Source organism: Rhea americana, unplaced genomic scaffold (genome assembly GCF_003343005.1).
Source record: "Rhea americana isolate MKP2758 unplaced genomic scaffold, rheAme1 scaffold_145, whole genome shotgun sequence".
In the NCBI taxonomy this organism is placed as follows: Eukaryota; Metazoa; Chordata; class Aves; order Rheiformes; family Rheidae; genus Rhea; species Rhea americana.
In genome coordinates this window covers 456,720-470,850 of record NW_028185539.1, presented here as the reverse complement: position 1 = coordinate 470,850, position 14,131 = coordinate 456,720, and the positions used below count along the sequence as shown (strand labels likewise).

Sequence of the window (14,131 nt, the reverse complement as noted above, 5' to 3'; positions counted from 1 at the left end):
AAAAAACAAATAAATTTGCACTTGTTTGGGTGCAGTATGACAGGAAATTTTTCTAAAGTATGTCTGTTTTAAAAAATGAGGACTGTTGGTTATGCGTGATCGGTTTACATAAATGAAAGTACAAGTTGTAGCATCCTGAATTGACTGAAAGGTACAGAAGTACCTCTGAGGCATGACTGTCCTCCAATGCACTGCCTTTCGAGACCAGATAGGTGTTAGGAAAAAAAATAAACTACTATTGCCATTTCAGACCAGTGAGTTTGAGGGAAGAAGCAAGGCATTAAATCTGCTCTAGATAAGCCATTGATCTCAAGACCCTTTGTATATAAAAGGAAAGGAGAGCAGTACTCCTTTCTTCTGGAAACATGGAATGTTATCTTGTTGGCATGTTTTCTTTTCTTACATGTGCTAGGGTTTTTCTAATCATCTGTTAAACCTAGATTTGCATGTCACTTTTTCAGCCAAGTGTTGACATGACTTTGCCAAGTGGGATTTCCATTACTAGCAATCTTACAAGCTTTATCACATTAAACACAATTTGCAGTCATTCTAAGTTATAAAAAAATAACTTAGATGCTCTCTGTCTTTTTCAAGGAGTAACTGGGTGACCTCTTACAGAGTATTGGTGAGCAATGACAGCCATGCATGGACTGTTGTCAAAAATGAATCTGGAGATATGGTGAGTATCACAAAACACACTTTTTATGAAGAAGAGCAGAGAGGAGGGAAAGGTGGGGGGGGCTGTCCACATGGAGATTGATTTGTCAGGCTGTTTTATCAGTTTAAGACTAAAAGGCAACATCTCCCAGGGGCCCTACTACTCTGATGTGACTTTAAGAGCAAATTATATAATATAGAGAGGGACTCAGAACATACTCATATACTTATATCACAAATGTACATGTATATGACTTTGAATGTGAATTCCACCTTGTCAGGGATCTGGCCTGTTTTGAGAAATGTTTCTCATGTGTGGCCTTTGCAAGGGTGAGAGTTGGTCTACTGCTCCCTCTAAACATCTCATGTCCATGTCCAAGTGCACGTGGGCTAAGGAAGGATGTGGAGCTCTGACTCCTTTGCCTCTCTCTGAGGGGTGCTAAGAGATTGCTCTCTTTGAAGAGCAGTTCGGGACTGAACTGCCATCAACCTGGGGCTATACCAGATGATTTTGTCTGATTCTGTTACCAAAGGTCCCAGTAGAAGAACTGATCTTGCCATTTTCATGTTTGGCCTGCGTAGATTTTTGAAGGAAACAGTGAGAAAGAGATCCCAGTTCTCAACATGTTACCGGTACCACTGGTTGCACGCTATATCCGTATAAACCCTCGATCATGGTTTGAAGAAGGTAGCATCTGTATGAGATTGGAAATCTTAGGGTGTCCTCTGCCAGGTAAGAATCTTTCTCAATTGATGTTAACATGGCTGCTTGTACCAACACATAGAAACTTTATTTCCTTATATATCTTTGTTCTTGATATAACCACTCTTTAATGGCAGAGCTATTCAAAAGGAAACAAAAATACCTGTGCAGGTACACAGACAGTATCAGGATAGTTCTGTTCAAATGCAACAATATAGTAACTATAAGTAGTTTATTAATAAGCTGAGATTGCATGGATGATCTAACAAGATTTTCTGTTGTGTGGGCTGAAGTGCAATACAATTAGTCTTACTGAGTGCAAATATACTAGATAGGCAATAGAATTAATGTCTCAAGACAGTCACTTGCAGATATCAAACTTTTAAGGCAAGAAAGAACCATTCTAATTATGCAGTCTGAATTTTTTCCATCGTATAGGCCATAGGGCTTCCCTGAATTAATTTCAAGCTGAAAGCTATGACTACAATAGTGCTTATCCATGGGGGGTGGGTGGAGGATGTAAGAATTTCTAGCAAATTTCAAATGTTGTCAAATCCAAAATGATCCCTGGTAAGTCTCAGATGATGGCAAAAGATCTCATGTTTTGTAAAGACTGTGGAAACCACACATCCCAATAGTTAGCACAAATTCATGTTACATGTTTCTTTTATCAGATGAATGCAAAATACAGTTGGGGTTTGCTAGATACTGTATACAAAGTAAAAACTTATTAAAGGTCACTTCAAGAAAAGGGTATTCAAGATTTCAGATTTTGCCAAACCTATGTTTCTGTTAAGCATATTTTATGTAGTTGCATGATGGATTTGTGTATGTGTGTATATTTAAAGACCTGTTTGTTCAAACATGTTCTAAATTGCTAAATTGTTACTAATCATTCCAGATCTTTCATCTGCTTTTTTTTTTTCCTTTGATCTTAAATTCAAGCACCTTGGGGATAGCTCTCTCTTTTTTTTGCAGGGGGCTATGAATAGTATTTTCAGAAATACTAGAACCAGAAAGAGAACTGCCTTTCCAGAGCCTATCATTACTGCTTTAACTGTTCCTGCTGCTGTTCAGAGACTTGCTGCCTCCAATTCCACTGTTGATCTAGGGTCTTCACATGCCAAGCAGAGGTAGCCTGATTTTTGTCCTTTAGAAGTTTAAATACTCATGGGGAAAAAAAGAAGAAAAAAAAAAAAGGGACGAAAAAGAAAGGAAAAGAATACAGGGCATTGAAGGGATAATTCTCTGAAGAGAAATATGGGGCAAGTATTGCATAAAACCAAATCAGTAGATGTATTAACAGTAAGTAATGGAAGTTTACAGCATTATGCAACTGTGGGTCAAAAAATACATAATGGACCTGAGTGGCAATGACAAGGAACGTCCTGTGTATGTGAATATTCATGTTTTCAGGAGAATTCTAATCTGTTTCAGCCATGGGTTTAGAAAACTCCAACCTTGTTTCCTACTGTACCTTTTACTCTGGAGTGGCAATTCCAGACGCAGCATTTCCTCTCAGCTCTTGAAAGGATAGCTGAAACTGGTGGACTGTCAGAAAGCAGTAATTTATCCCAAATTCCTATATAGGCTTATAGAGAATAAATCAGCTCCACTATTTAGAATACATGGTGTCAGAATGAAGTAAAAGCAGAGCTTTCTTTGATACCATGGCTCTACTGGTATTCAGGACACACACAGAGGTTTCCAAGGAATACTTAAGATGACACACTAACCATTTCTGAGAGCAGCTTACAAGGAAATTCTCAGAATTATTCTCAATTCCAAATTTCAAACTTAAGTCAAAAAGGAAAGAGTGAAAATGTGGATATTATGAAAGGTGCTTTTTGTTAAATGCAGTTTTTATTTATACTACATTTGGTATACACACCTACAGGGCTGAATTCTACTTTGGACTGTTGACAAATATTTGTCTCCCTTTGACTTCATCAGGCTGTATCAATGTGTGAAGGTGTTACTGAGATCAAAGTTTTTTTGCGTTAAATACAAGTGCACTTTTGCTGCTGAAGTGGATGCTGTTAGAACTTACTGTGTACCTTGGATTAGAATGGAAGTGATACCTAGCTGCTACTAGTATCATTTCTCCTGGTAGTTGTTTGTTTAGCTGGTTCTCTGCAGTGGCTAATTCAGTTTAGTTTTGAAAGAAAATACCTTAATCATCCTTTGAGTAACACAATGGGAAGGAGATGTATTTTGTCAAAATGTAATTGGACTGAAAGAATTAATAGGTTTTGATAAGCTGCTACTAACCTATTTTTTTAGCTCAGAAAGAAGTGACATTTCTCTCTCTCAGCTCATTTTATTCATTGTGTGCAGAACTCTCTAAACAAAGCTATTCCCCAGGTTAGTGGGCCTTTCCATTTATGATTTTCTCCTCTGCTGTAGGACATGATGATGACTTTTCTGCAGTTGTCTGTAACTGAATTTCCTCACCCTTTGTAGGCATCATCTTACCCATTGTGAGTTGGATAACTGACTGGTTAGGCCATGGGACCAGCCTCTTTGAAAGCATTGATCTAATACACTGTATTGACTGTGGGATTAGAAATCAAGGGTTCTCTTGTGACAAAAGGTTTCCTGCATAACATTGGGCAAGTCTCAAAAATCCATCAAAATCAGTAAGTGGAACTCTGTCAGTTCACACGACTGTAGCAATAACATTGTGGGTCAAATTGGACATAGTGAGATACTAAAAGAATAAAAGTCTGCAAAAATACAAGGTAGTTCTGAAAGTTTCTCATGACTGTGAATTTGCTTTCCTGTCTTAAACTTGTAAGGTTAGGTTTCATATCTTTATTAAACCATGAATGCATTAAGTGGGCTTGCATTGAGTCCATAGTGTGTATCAGCTTTCCATCCTGTAGGCTCACAAGGGAGGAGAAGAAAGGAGTATCAGATAAAGAAAAAACCTGAGTAAGACATTAGCATTCCAGGAAAGCTTATTAGCATTGCCAGAGTGCTATGAAAATGTATGGAGCCAACTAGGACTTTGAAGCCGTAAAGCTCCATTCCTCCAGGACATGTTAATAAACCCTACTACATATGTTACATGCGCAAAACATTGGAAACATTGTGAGAAAACAGTAGATAAATGCATCAGAGGAGTTATCGATTATGTAAACTGTAGTAAGATGCTTGTCATCTTTTTCAGTGAAACGTTTATATTGTTCACAACAAACATTTTGGGGGCATTGTAGGGTGGTTTTGACAAGCCGTCCTGTCCAGAGGAAGATTTTACTATTACAGTAGTTCTACAGAAAAACTGTGTTACCCAACAGTATTAATACTATCTTTCAGATAGCAGAAATGATTTGTTGTTTCACCACTGGAAAGACATTTAGCTGTAGAGGAGAGATGCCAGAATATCCTACTTACAGCAGAGGATCAGTGCTGCCATTACTAGCTGGGGAGAAAGAAGAAGAAAGCACCAGCATATAATTCTGTCTCTAATTTCAAAAACATTACCATTTACACAGATGTAGAAGGACACACGCAGTCTTTTGTAATTGCCTCAGAGGGTTAGATGTACTTTCCTTTGCTGTTTTTTCTCAACTCTAACAAAAATCTGAAAGAAGTTGCATATGATTAAAAGGAGAGACAAAATTAGCTGGGTGTTTCATGCATTTATGTATGTTGTAGAACATTCAAAGCAATAAGCAATTATTTTTAATGGAATAAATTTGTGATAAAATTACTTAGTTTTTAATAATTCTTATTTAGAAAGCAGTATCACTGGTATCATGATTATATCATTAGTTTCATCACAAGATAAAAACTGATTTATAATATTCCATGATGGTGTACTGTCTTTTGCAGTGAATGCATCATTCAGTGTTATTTTTATTGTTTGCATTATCTTCCTAGACTGTTTGATTAAGTGTTAGGAGTGTGCTCATTCTGTATAATGCAGGGACCTCCTATCTATATCTTTGGTTATAAGTGATTGTATATGCAGCACTGTTAAATTCAGTGAATTACTCAGGAGAGTATATTTTTGCTTGGAGTGCCGGTCTGTCCTTGTGTTCCATTTTTACCATTGCCAAGGTAGAACTTGATCTTAGGAAATTTAAAATCTTTTTTGGAAGTTTGAGCAAAGACTGAATAGAAATGAGTCCAAATTCAGTAAGGCTTATTGGAAAATGGCCAATGTATTATGTTTCTCTATGCTCATCAAGACAGATGTGTAACATCGCCCAACAATACAGTGGTTGTCCTTAAAAGCTTTTCTTTCATATTTTTTGTCTGGAGAAGTATTGCCAATGTTTAGAAGTACCCTTATTATTAGAATCGGACTGTATGAGCCCATTTGAAAGATCATATGTTAGTACAAAACCTTTAGGGGGCAAAAAAACCCCTATCAGATTCAGAGTTTAGTTCTTCTCTTGCATATTTTTATCATTCAGTGCGCTTAGAGTTAGTTGTGAAATATTTGACTATGCATCAGTATATATAGAAAAGGATTAACATATATTTGAAGAATACCAAAATCACATGTTAAATCAGCAGTGGAATACTTTTCATCACTGCCATGAAATAGATGATGTGAAAATAAACTTACGATCATCTGATGTGACTGTCTAGATTTTTTCAAGATTACATGTACAGTTTCTGTGATATGTTCAATTTTATGAAGACAAGAAGACAAGTCAAATTCATTTATGTTGCATTAAAATGAAAAAGTCACTCCTTTGCAAGAGGATATGCTGATATTTTAAGGCAGTCTAAAGGATTTAGACTATTCTCATTTTTAGTTAAAATTTATCTAAGTCACTTAGAATGACTTAATTATCTCAGCCATTTGTAGTATCACGTAAGCACCACTTCTGAACTTGCAAACTGCATCAGTATGATACTATACAATTCAACGTATGAATTCGGTGAGAATACACAATGAACAAGTCATGTTAGGATTTTATAAAACAGTATGACCAAAATTCTCTCATTTAATGAGTGTTGATTTAATCTCCTGAGCATTGCAAAGCTCATTTCATACCTTTTACATGTAAGTTAAAAGAGCATCAGAAACCAAAGTATGTGTAGGGGGAGCAACATGCTCTTTTATTGTTAGCATAATGACTGGAAACTCATTGGAAACATCAGGATTCCACTGCTTTACTGCTGTGTAGAGGTGTAATATACCTGAATCCCCATCTATATGTCAAAGTGCTCAGCAATCAAACTTCTCTGATATTAGATTAAATTTATGGAAAAAAACATGGAGTTGTGATGCTGGAAAGTAGTTGGACACTTTAGAGCCAATCTCTTTCTTTCATGGAAATGCAGATAAGAAAGACTTTGTAGTCATTTGTCCATCTTTACAGAAACTATAAATAGAAAGATGAATAAAATGAGCTACCTTTATCTGCAAACTTATAATTAACATGTCTTGTAACTTAAAGATAAGTTAATAGAAAAAAATTAATATATTCCTCTATATTCATGGGAGTGCTACACTTTTGCAGGATCTTTTCTCCTTGGAAGAAGGAGAGACTGTCTTGCAGTGGTGCCATGAATAAATGAATGTATTTCAATTTAAATTCTTCTGTGGTTTTACTTTCTTGGTCTCTCTTTTATGAAAGCAAATAATTTTTACCAGGGTGGACCTAACAGAATTTTTATGCCTTTCTGCATACCCTATTATTTCCTAATCTGTATTCCTGCTGCAACAGAAATTCAGTGATCCAAGCAGACTCATGGTAGACGCTGGCAAAATATGAATGTTAATTCTTTAGAGAGCTGTCAAATTGTGCACACTTCTGGGGAAGGACCAGAAATACAATCATCTTCCATGTAAGAGGATTTTCTTTTAGTTTCTAAACTGTTTACCATTTCTACTATACTCACCATCATTCCCATGATATTAATGGTTGTATGGAAAGAATACCAGGATTTGAAAGGAGTGGGTTTAAAGTGTTAGGAAAAAAAATCAGTTACTGTATGTTTTGGCTTCTGGTGATAGAGAAAGCCTTCAATATCCTGGCAGTTTTATGATGTTTATATTAACTTTTACAACAGAAATATTTTTAGGAGGGTAAATATATCACTTTGACATTATAAACACATTGTGACTTCCTAGCAGAGGTATTTTTATGATTTGCATTTCTTATACATTTATATATTAATAAATTATTTAATAATAAATTATTTATTTAATTTAAATTAGAATGGGTTGACCTTTAAGCATTTACCATTCCAGAGTGATCTTCAGTGTTACTGCAGCATCACTGCTGTCAATGTACTTGTGTGAATTTAGCCTGCAGTTAGGTTGGCACGAATACCTAAAAATGTAGATGCATTATTTGAAACTTAATCCTCTTGGTTCTTCAGAACAAAGAAATTGCATTTCCTCACCTGGTTAGGCTATAATTCAAATCAATTTCCAGGTGGTTTGCTATACGTATTCTCACTGAAAGGGACAGAAGGCATAGAGCAACTGGATTTTGTAGGACAAAATGTCTTTTGACTTTTTTGTCAAACTTAAAGAGCAATGCTGGCCTGACCTTTTAGTATGTCTACTATAGGTTAGTGAATGGAAGTGGAGGAAAGTACGAAAATGGAAAGTAAATAAAATTATTAGAAAACATAGGCAATATTGCAGGAAAGCTTAATGGAACTAGCACATTGCATTTTACAGAACATAAATAGTTCAAGTTTTGCCTTCCTGACACATAAGAAAGAAAAGAAATACTTGAAAAATTTCATGGGAAGAGAAAATACTTAGAGATTTTAATGTCGGTTGAAACATACATATGTAAACTTATGGAGTCTTTTTACATGTTAAGAGTTACCTAATTTCATGACATGTTTGCTGCTGTAAGTATTACTGATGTATTCCTTTAATTTTCAAAGTAATCAACTGGTATGTGANAAAGAAAAGAAAAAAAAAATCATACTTTCTTCTCCAGAGACAGAATGACACTTTAATAATATTTGTTTAATTTTTTTTATTGCTGTTCGAATAGAATTTTGAACTGAATCAGGATGATTTTATGGGAAGGGGAATGGTTTATCATAACAGCCTGAGAGCCACTGGTCCAACAGACTGTTACTCAAACTTCCAAACATCTCAGATACAGCAGATAAGGAATTCTTCCAATGTTTTCAAAATAGGCCTGTTTATCTCTAAGATAAATCACAACAGATTGGGCCATGGACTTGCTAACAGGGAGTATAAAACTGAGCCCTCACAGTCTTAGCTTTTTTTTTTTTTTTTTTTTTTTCCCCCAGGTGAATGGCCAAAGCACTCACCTGAAAAGTCAAGAAAGATTTTTGTTCCATCCACATCTTCTGCTTTGATTCTGTTTTTTTTAATTGGCACTATGTTTCTTTATTTAGATAGCTGATGTTTTGCATTCTGCCAACAAGTGTTCACACAGAACACAGAAACTTATCAGTTATACCCCTGTAAAACTGTGTTGCTAATTTTAAACTAAAGACCTCAGACTTCCACAAAAATGTTTAGGAAAATAGTAAGAAATATTCAGTATCCACAGTGCTTCCTTTCTGTATTTTGCAGGCAGTGCATAGACTCTGAAAATGCTCATCAATAATGCTTCAGGATAATGCCCTATTCCTTATCATAGTAATTTATCAGACATAAGGCAGTCACTGGGGCTTTTTGCCTCTGATGTGATTTTTTTTTTTCCCAATCCTTTTTTCTTGCCTCTGACTCATCATTTTCTGATGTCTTTTGCCCTTTTCTGTAGCCTTAGGGTGCCCTTTTGCTTTTCTGTTAAAGTTCAGATGTTAGTGCAGTGTAGTTGTCTAACAAGCTGATACTTGCCGCCTCCCTGCTTCTGTCTGGTTTAACATGGCTTGATTTGTGCAGTAATTAGTAATGTTTCAAAGCTTTTGTTTCTTTGTGTTTTGTTTTTGAAAACCTGCATTAAATTTGTATAGGACATTAGAATTCAGATTACTGCGTGTTTCTTGAATGCATTGTATTTAACCATCTTTATGTATGAAGTGGCTAATAAATACATAAAAACTCTTCTATTTCTTTTCTCAGACCCAAATAATTATTACCACCGAAGAAATGAAATGACAACCACAGATAATCTTGATTTTAAACATCACAACTACAAAGAAATGAGGCAGGTAGGCAAAGAATGTAGTATGCGACCTTGTAGGTGGAGGATGGATGGGTATAGTGTTGGGCTGAACCCTTAAGAATTTGATTTCTACTTACTAAAGAATATTTTAAAATGGTGTCTTCTTTAGTGCATCTCTGAAATGTGATCTACTGGCACCTGAGCCAACTTCATTTTCCTTCTCTGTAAGAGATGAGATTTTCTAATAACATCTCTTCTATGTTCCTTAACAGATGTTTGGAAGGCAATTCAGTGTTCATCAGAAAGCCTTAATATTTTTTTGTCTGTTAATTATACGTAAAACAATTGGTATCTTCTACAAATGATGAAAGGAAGCAAACTATGAACCTCAGGATTAACTAAGTACTAAGACTCTTGTGAACAGTGCATATTCCCACATAACAGCTCATCTAAGGCTCTTGAAACCAGTAAGAGTCTTTTGGCTGATTTCAAAAGGCAACAAATAAGGCTTCTAATGCTTCCATGCTCTATTATGTTTCCGCATTGCTTTTATAATAAAATAGATGAGCAATAGCTGATGTTACAATAAGATGTGCAATTCTACAGCCATGGGTGGATGTTTTCCCTTTAAAAAAATTTGGGGAACATTAGCAACAAGATTAAGATGACAATATGTGAAGGAAGAGAGTTTATATGTGGTAGGTTGTTACCTTTGAATGGAGTATATAAGAGATGAGCAAAAATACAAAGGGTATTTTTCTTATAATGTGGCAAGCATATTGTTTGAATTTGTTTGTTAATTATCAGACTTTAGCATTCTAGTAGAGATGTCACAGTAATAGAAACTGCATCTTGTATTATGCTAAACTATGTGTTTTCTTCGCTAGCAGTATGATAGGAATGATCATGCTATCAATGAAATTATTTGGGATTTAAATTGATGTGGATGCAAATAACATCTGACCCAGAGGCTCATAGCATATAAATCACCAGGAGTCTTTTTTTAAAAAAGACAATTCCATTGGTGTAATTTTAAACCTACAAACCTTAATCTTGTTCCTTTAACTTCAAATAGGCAATTTTGTTGTTGTTTTAATCTTGTTTTGTATCACCACAGAAATAGGTGTGGGTTGTGCTAAAGAAATATTTCTTCCTGCTTTCTTTTCCAATAAAAAGATAATAGGTTTAGACTTGAAGTGTGTGAATCATTTGCTGAGCTGAATTTTCAGGGTATTTATACTGCATGAATCACTATTCATTTTTATTGAGCAATTGTGTACTGAGTCACACGTTTAGTTCAGTAGATATTTCATAGCCTGTATTCCTTACCACAAAGATTAGACAAGTAGAAACTCAATTGGCACAATTAGTGTCAAGAACAATAAAATAAAATGTATTTTAGATTCTAATTGCAGAAAGACAGGTTGGTCAGGTTAGAAATATCATTGGAAAAAATACAGCTTTCAAACAGGATGCTTTTCTACTTCTCAAACAAGGTGAAAAATTGAGACTGTTGGGGCTGTGAAGTGGTTAGTTGTGTACCCTATCTTCCGCTGGGCTCTCCCAAGTTGTGTGTGTTAGCATAACACATTTATTTAGAACTCATTGGGATAGTAGGCAAAAGATTGTCTGTTGGATTGCAATAAGTGTTATATCCTCAAACCAATTCTTTTGTGATACCATTGAACTTAGTAATTTCTTTCCCGAATCAAAAATGGAACAATAACTGTCAATTTCCTCAGTGAACCTGAGGGGTTTTTTGTAATGCAGAATAATATTGTCAGTTTTGTTATCTACTTCACTGCCAACCATCTTTAGAAGAGAGTCACTCTTCACTCACATTCCTTATCATAAATGCTAAAGAAAGAGGAGGATGTTCCCTTAGTCATATTTTAGAAGCGTTATATTACATTGCAATGTGTCAAGTATTTATAGAGGGAGGGTTTTCCGTAGTGTCAGATTATTTTAATAGACCTCTCAGTTTTGGAAGATCAAATTTATAGCACCAATTTTTTCTTTCAAAAGAGCCTTCAAGATTCTTGTTTCAGTCGGTGGGAACACTTGCTGTATCTCATACTCAGAAGTAGAAATTGTCTTACAGTTCAAAAAGTATTTACATGATATGTTTGAGTTTGTATAAGAAACTATTAAAGAAGTTGACAGATATCCCCCAAAATAGTTAAGGAGGTGGGCATTTGAGTATACATATTGCTTGAGTATAGTACAGTCATGATGAAAGAGTGGAACTCCTCTCCATTTTCACAAAATGAAATATTTTATTAAATTGAAAGCTGGAGAAAATCCTGTCAAATAAGCTGAAAATATTTTTTTGTGTGTTATGATGACCTATTCTGAAATAAGATTTTAGTCAGCTACACTTCACTATATAGAAAGTCAAATCTGAATCAAGACTGAAGCTTCAACCTTGTTTTTGTAATCAGCTGATATAACGAACCTGGATCATATTTTGCTTAGGAAATAGCAGAATATTTGAACAGCTGTTGTTTCTTCCCTTGGAAAGAGGCAGACTCTAAGCATCCCTGAAGTCTTGAGTTGCTCTTTGTGTCCATCTCTGTCTATGGAAGTGATGTAATGCTAATGCAGAATGTTCTGAATTCAAGATCACTGTGTATGTTACCAATAGAATAGGTTTATTTGATGGTGAAAAAAACAAGTCTGAAAGACTAGAGCAAAACCCAGCAAATATTTGACGTCCTCTAAAATACCATGTGTAACATACAGCACTATCAGAGACTTATCAAAGCTCAAGAAGGAGGTAACTTGTAGTTTGGCCTGCAGCAGAACAAGAAATACAGAGACCTCTGTACCTGGCTTCTTGTAGGATTCAGATGTCCCAAAGCTCTCTACGGAAGGTAAAGAATAGCTCTAATTGACTGAATCCTTCTGCCTCCTCTAAGTTTAGATGGCACTTAGACCTACATTTAAAACACACTTACTGCAAAAAGGAGGAATTGAACCTTTGGAGACCAGTCTTGTGGGGCTTCTTCAAAGATTGCATGCAGTTTTTGCGGGGTGCTAATAAGATAAATAATTGGTAGTGGCAAACAAATAAGGACTGTCAAATATGAATTACTACTGAGTGTAATTGTGGAAATGTTTTACAGTCCTGCTGATTGTTAATAAAGTCATGACTGACTATTATCATCAATTGTATTTGACAGTTTGTACAAGTGCATGGAAAACACTGTGACATTGTAATGTGTACTTGAAAAGATACTCAGGTAATAGTATTTAAATATCCTACAATGAAAATTTATACACATTGAATGGTAGGCAGATTAGCCATTAGTTTTATTGAAGACCTACAATTGTCACTAGAGCTAAGCTAGGGAATACTGTGTTAATTAATATTAATTCCTCTTCTCTTCCTTTCCTTCCTCTATTTGTTTCACAACTGTTGTGTTTTGAGATTGTAAATGTTTTGAGACAATTACTCTTTTATTGTGTATTGACAGCTCAACTGTTGTTGAGCACAATGAGATTCCACATAAATATTTTGTGCACCCATAATATCAGTGCATTGATTATGATAGTGCTGGTGAAAAAGGTAGAGCTGAAACTAGCCAATTCATTGAAAGAGCATATCTAATTCCATTTTCCAGTATATGTGTGTGTGTGTGTGTGTATATATATATATATATATAAATACATATATGTGTAAGCAATCTCTGAGATGAGCAAATGTACAAAAATAACGTCATTTTGGTCTCTTTGCAACATGATTGTAAATGGAAGTGAAGTCTTTTATGAGTGGAATTTTAATGATGTTTTTCCCAATGTGAATTGTGTTTCCACCTAGATTTGTTAAGTGGTAGCATGGGAATTGGACGCATCTAATTATTGCATTTTTAAAATAATCAGCCTTGTTATCATCCAGTATTGTTTCTAAATTAACACTCTGTGACCAAAGAGTTATGTTACGCTACAATACTTCTTCAATAATGTATGCACTATTATTTATGAAAAGACTGTCTAATTAATATTCCCCAGGGTTCCAATTCACAGTAAAATCCTTATTTCTTCTTTAATTCTTTCAAATGAAAAAAAGATAGATTAATTCTTATTATTTGAACCTATTTTTAATAGCTTGTTATTAAGACTACATAAATTTTCAGATGCATGTTTCCTTTAATCTACACAAATGCCCAAACCAAAATCAGTTGTTTCAAATGGCCATACAGGACTTTAGCACAGGGTCTATTTGCAACAAACAAATTTTAGAATACCAAAGTCATCTTTATTTTGTTCTCAGATGGGTTACTTAAGAATGTCAGTATTTTATACCCAAAATGTTGTACACACAGACCTAATGAATATTAGTGGCTTTACATAGTGTTTGTCAGTATTACGCTGGAAATGAAATAAATGCATGTCTACTTCAACTATTCCTCTTCCTTCAACAAGAATGTGATGTAGATATTGGAACTGGCAGCTCAGAAACAATGCTTAAAAGTTTTTCAATCGTTCTTGACTGTAGTTCGAAATGTATTGGAGAAGGGACGGAGTATAGAGCATAAAATTTAGAAATTTTCGGGAGTGTTTGCAGACAACTTACACATTTTGTTCATATTCAGGGAGCCTGATTCAGATGTCTGTAATACCATGAGAAAATAGAACAAATTGTTTTAATTTTGACCACTCATGTCTGTGAATTTTAACATTTAACAGTTGAAGATCA

The 14,131-nt window shown here is 35.0% G+C and overlaps 1 protein-coding gene across 1 annotated transcript in view; it reads left to right on the top strand.

Moving 5' to 3' along the window:
* Positions 1 to 14,131, top strand: part of CPXM2 (carboxypeptidase X, M14 family member 2) — an 81,276-nt gene that overhangs the window by 47,064 nt on the left and 20,081 nt on the right. Inside the window, exons 4-6 of the mRNA XM_085299096.1 lie at positions 595 to 679; positions 1,240 to 1,390; positions 9,390 to 9,478. Coding sequence (XP_085155222.1) covers positions 595 to 679; positions 1,240 to 1,390; positions 9,390 to 9,478 — 325 coding nt within the window. The remainder of the gene's footprint in view (positions 1 to 594; positions 680 to 1,239; positions 1,391 to 9,389; positions 9,479 to 14,131) is intronic.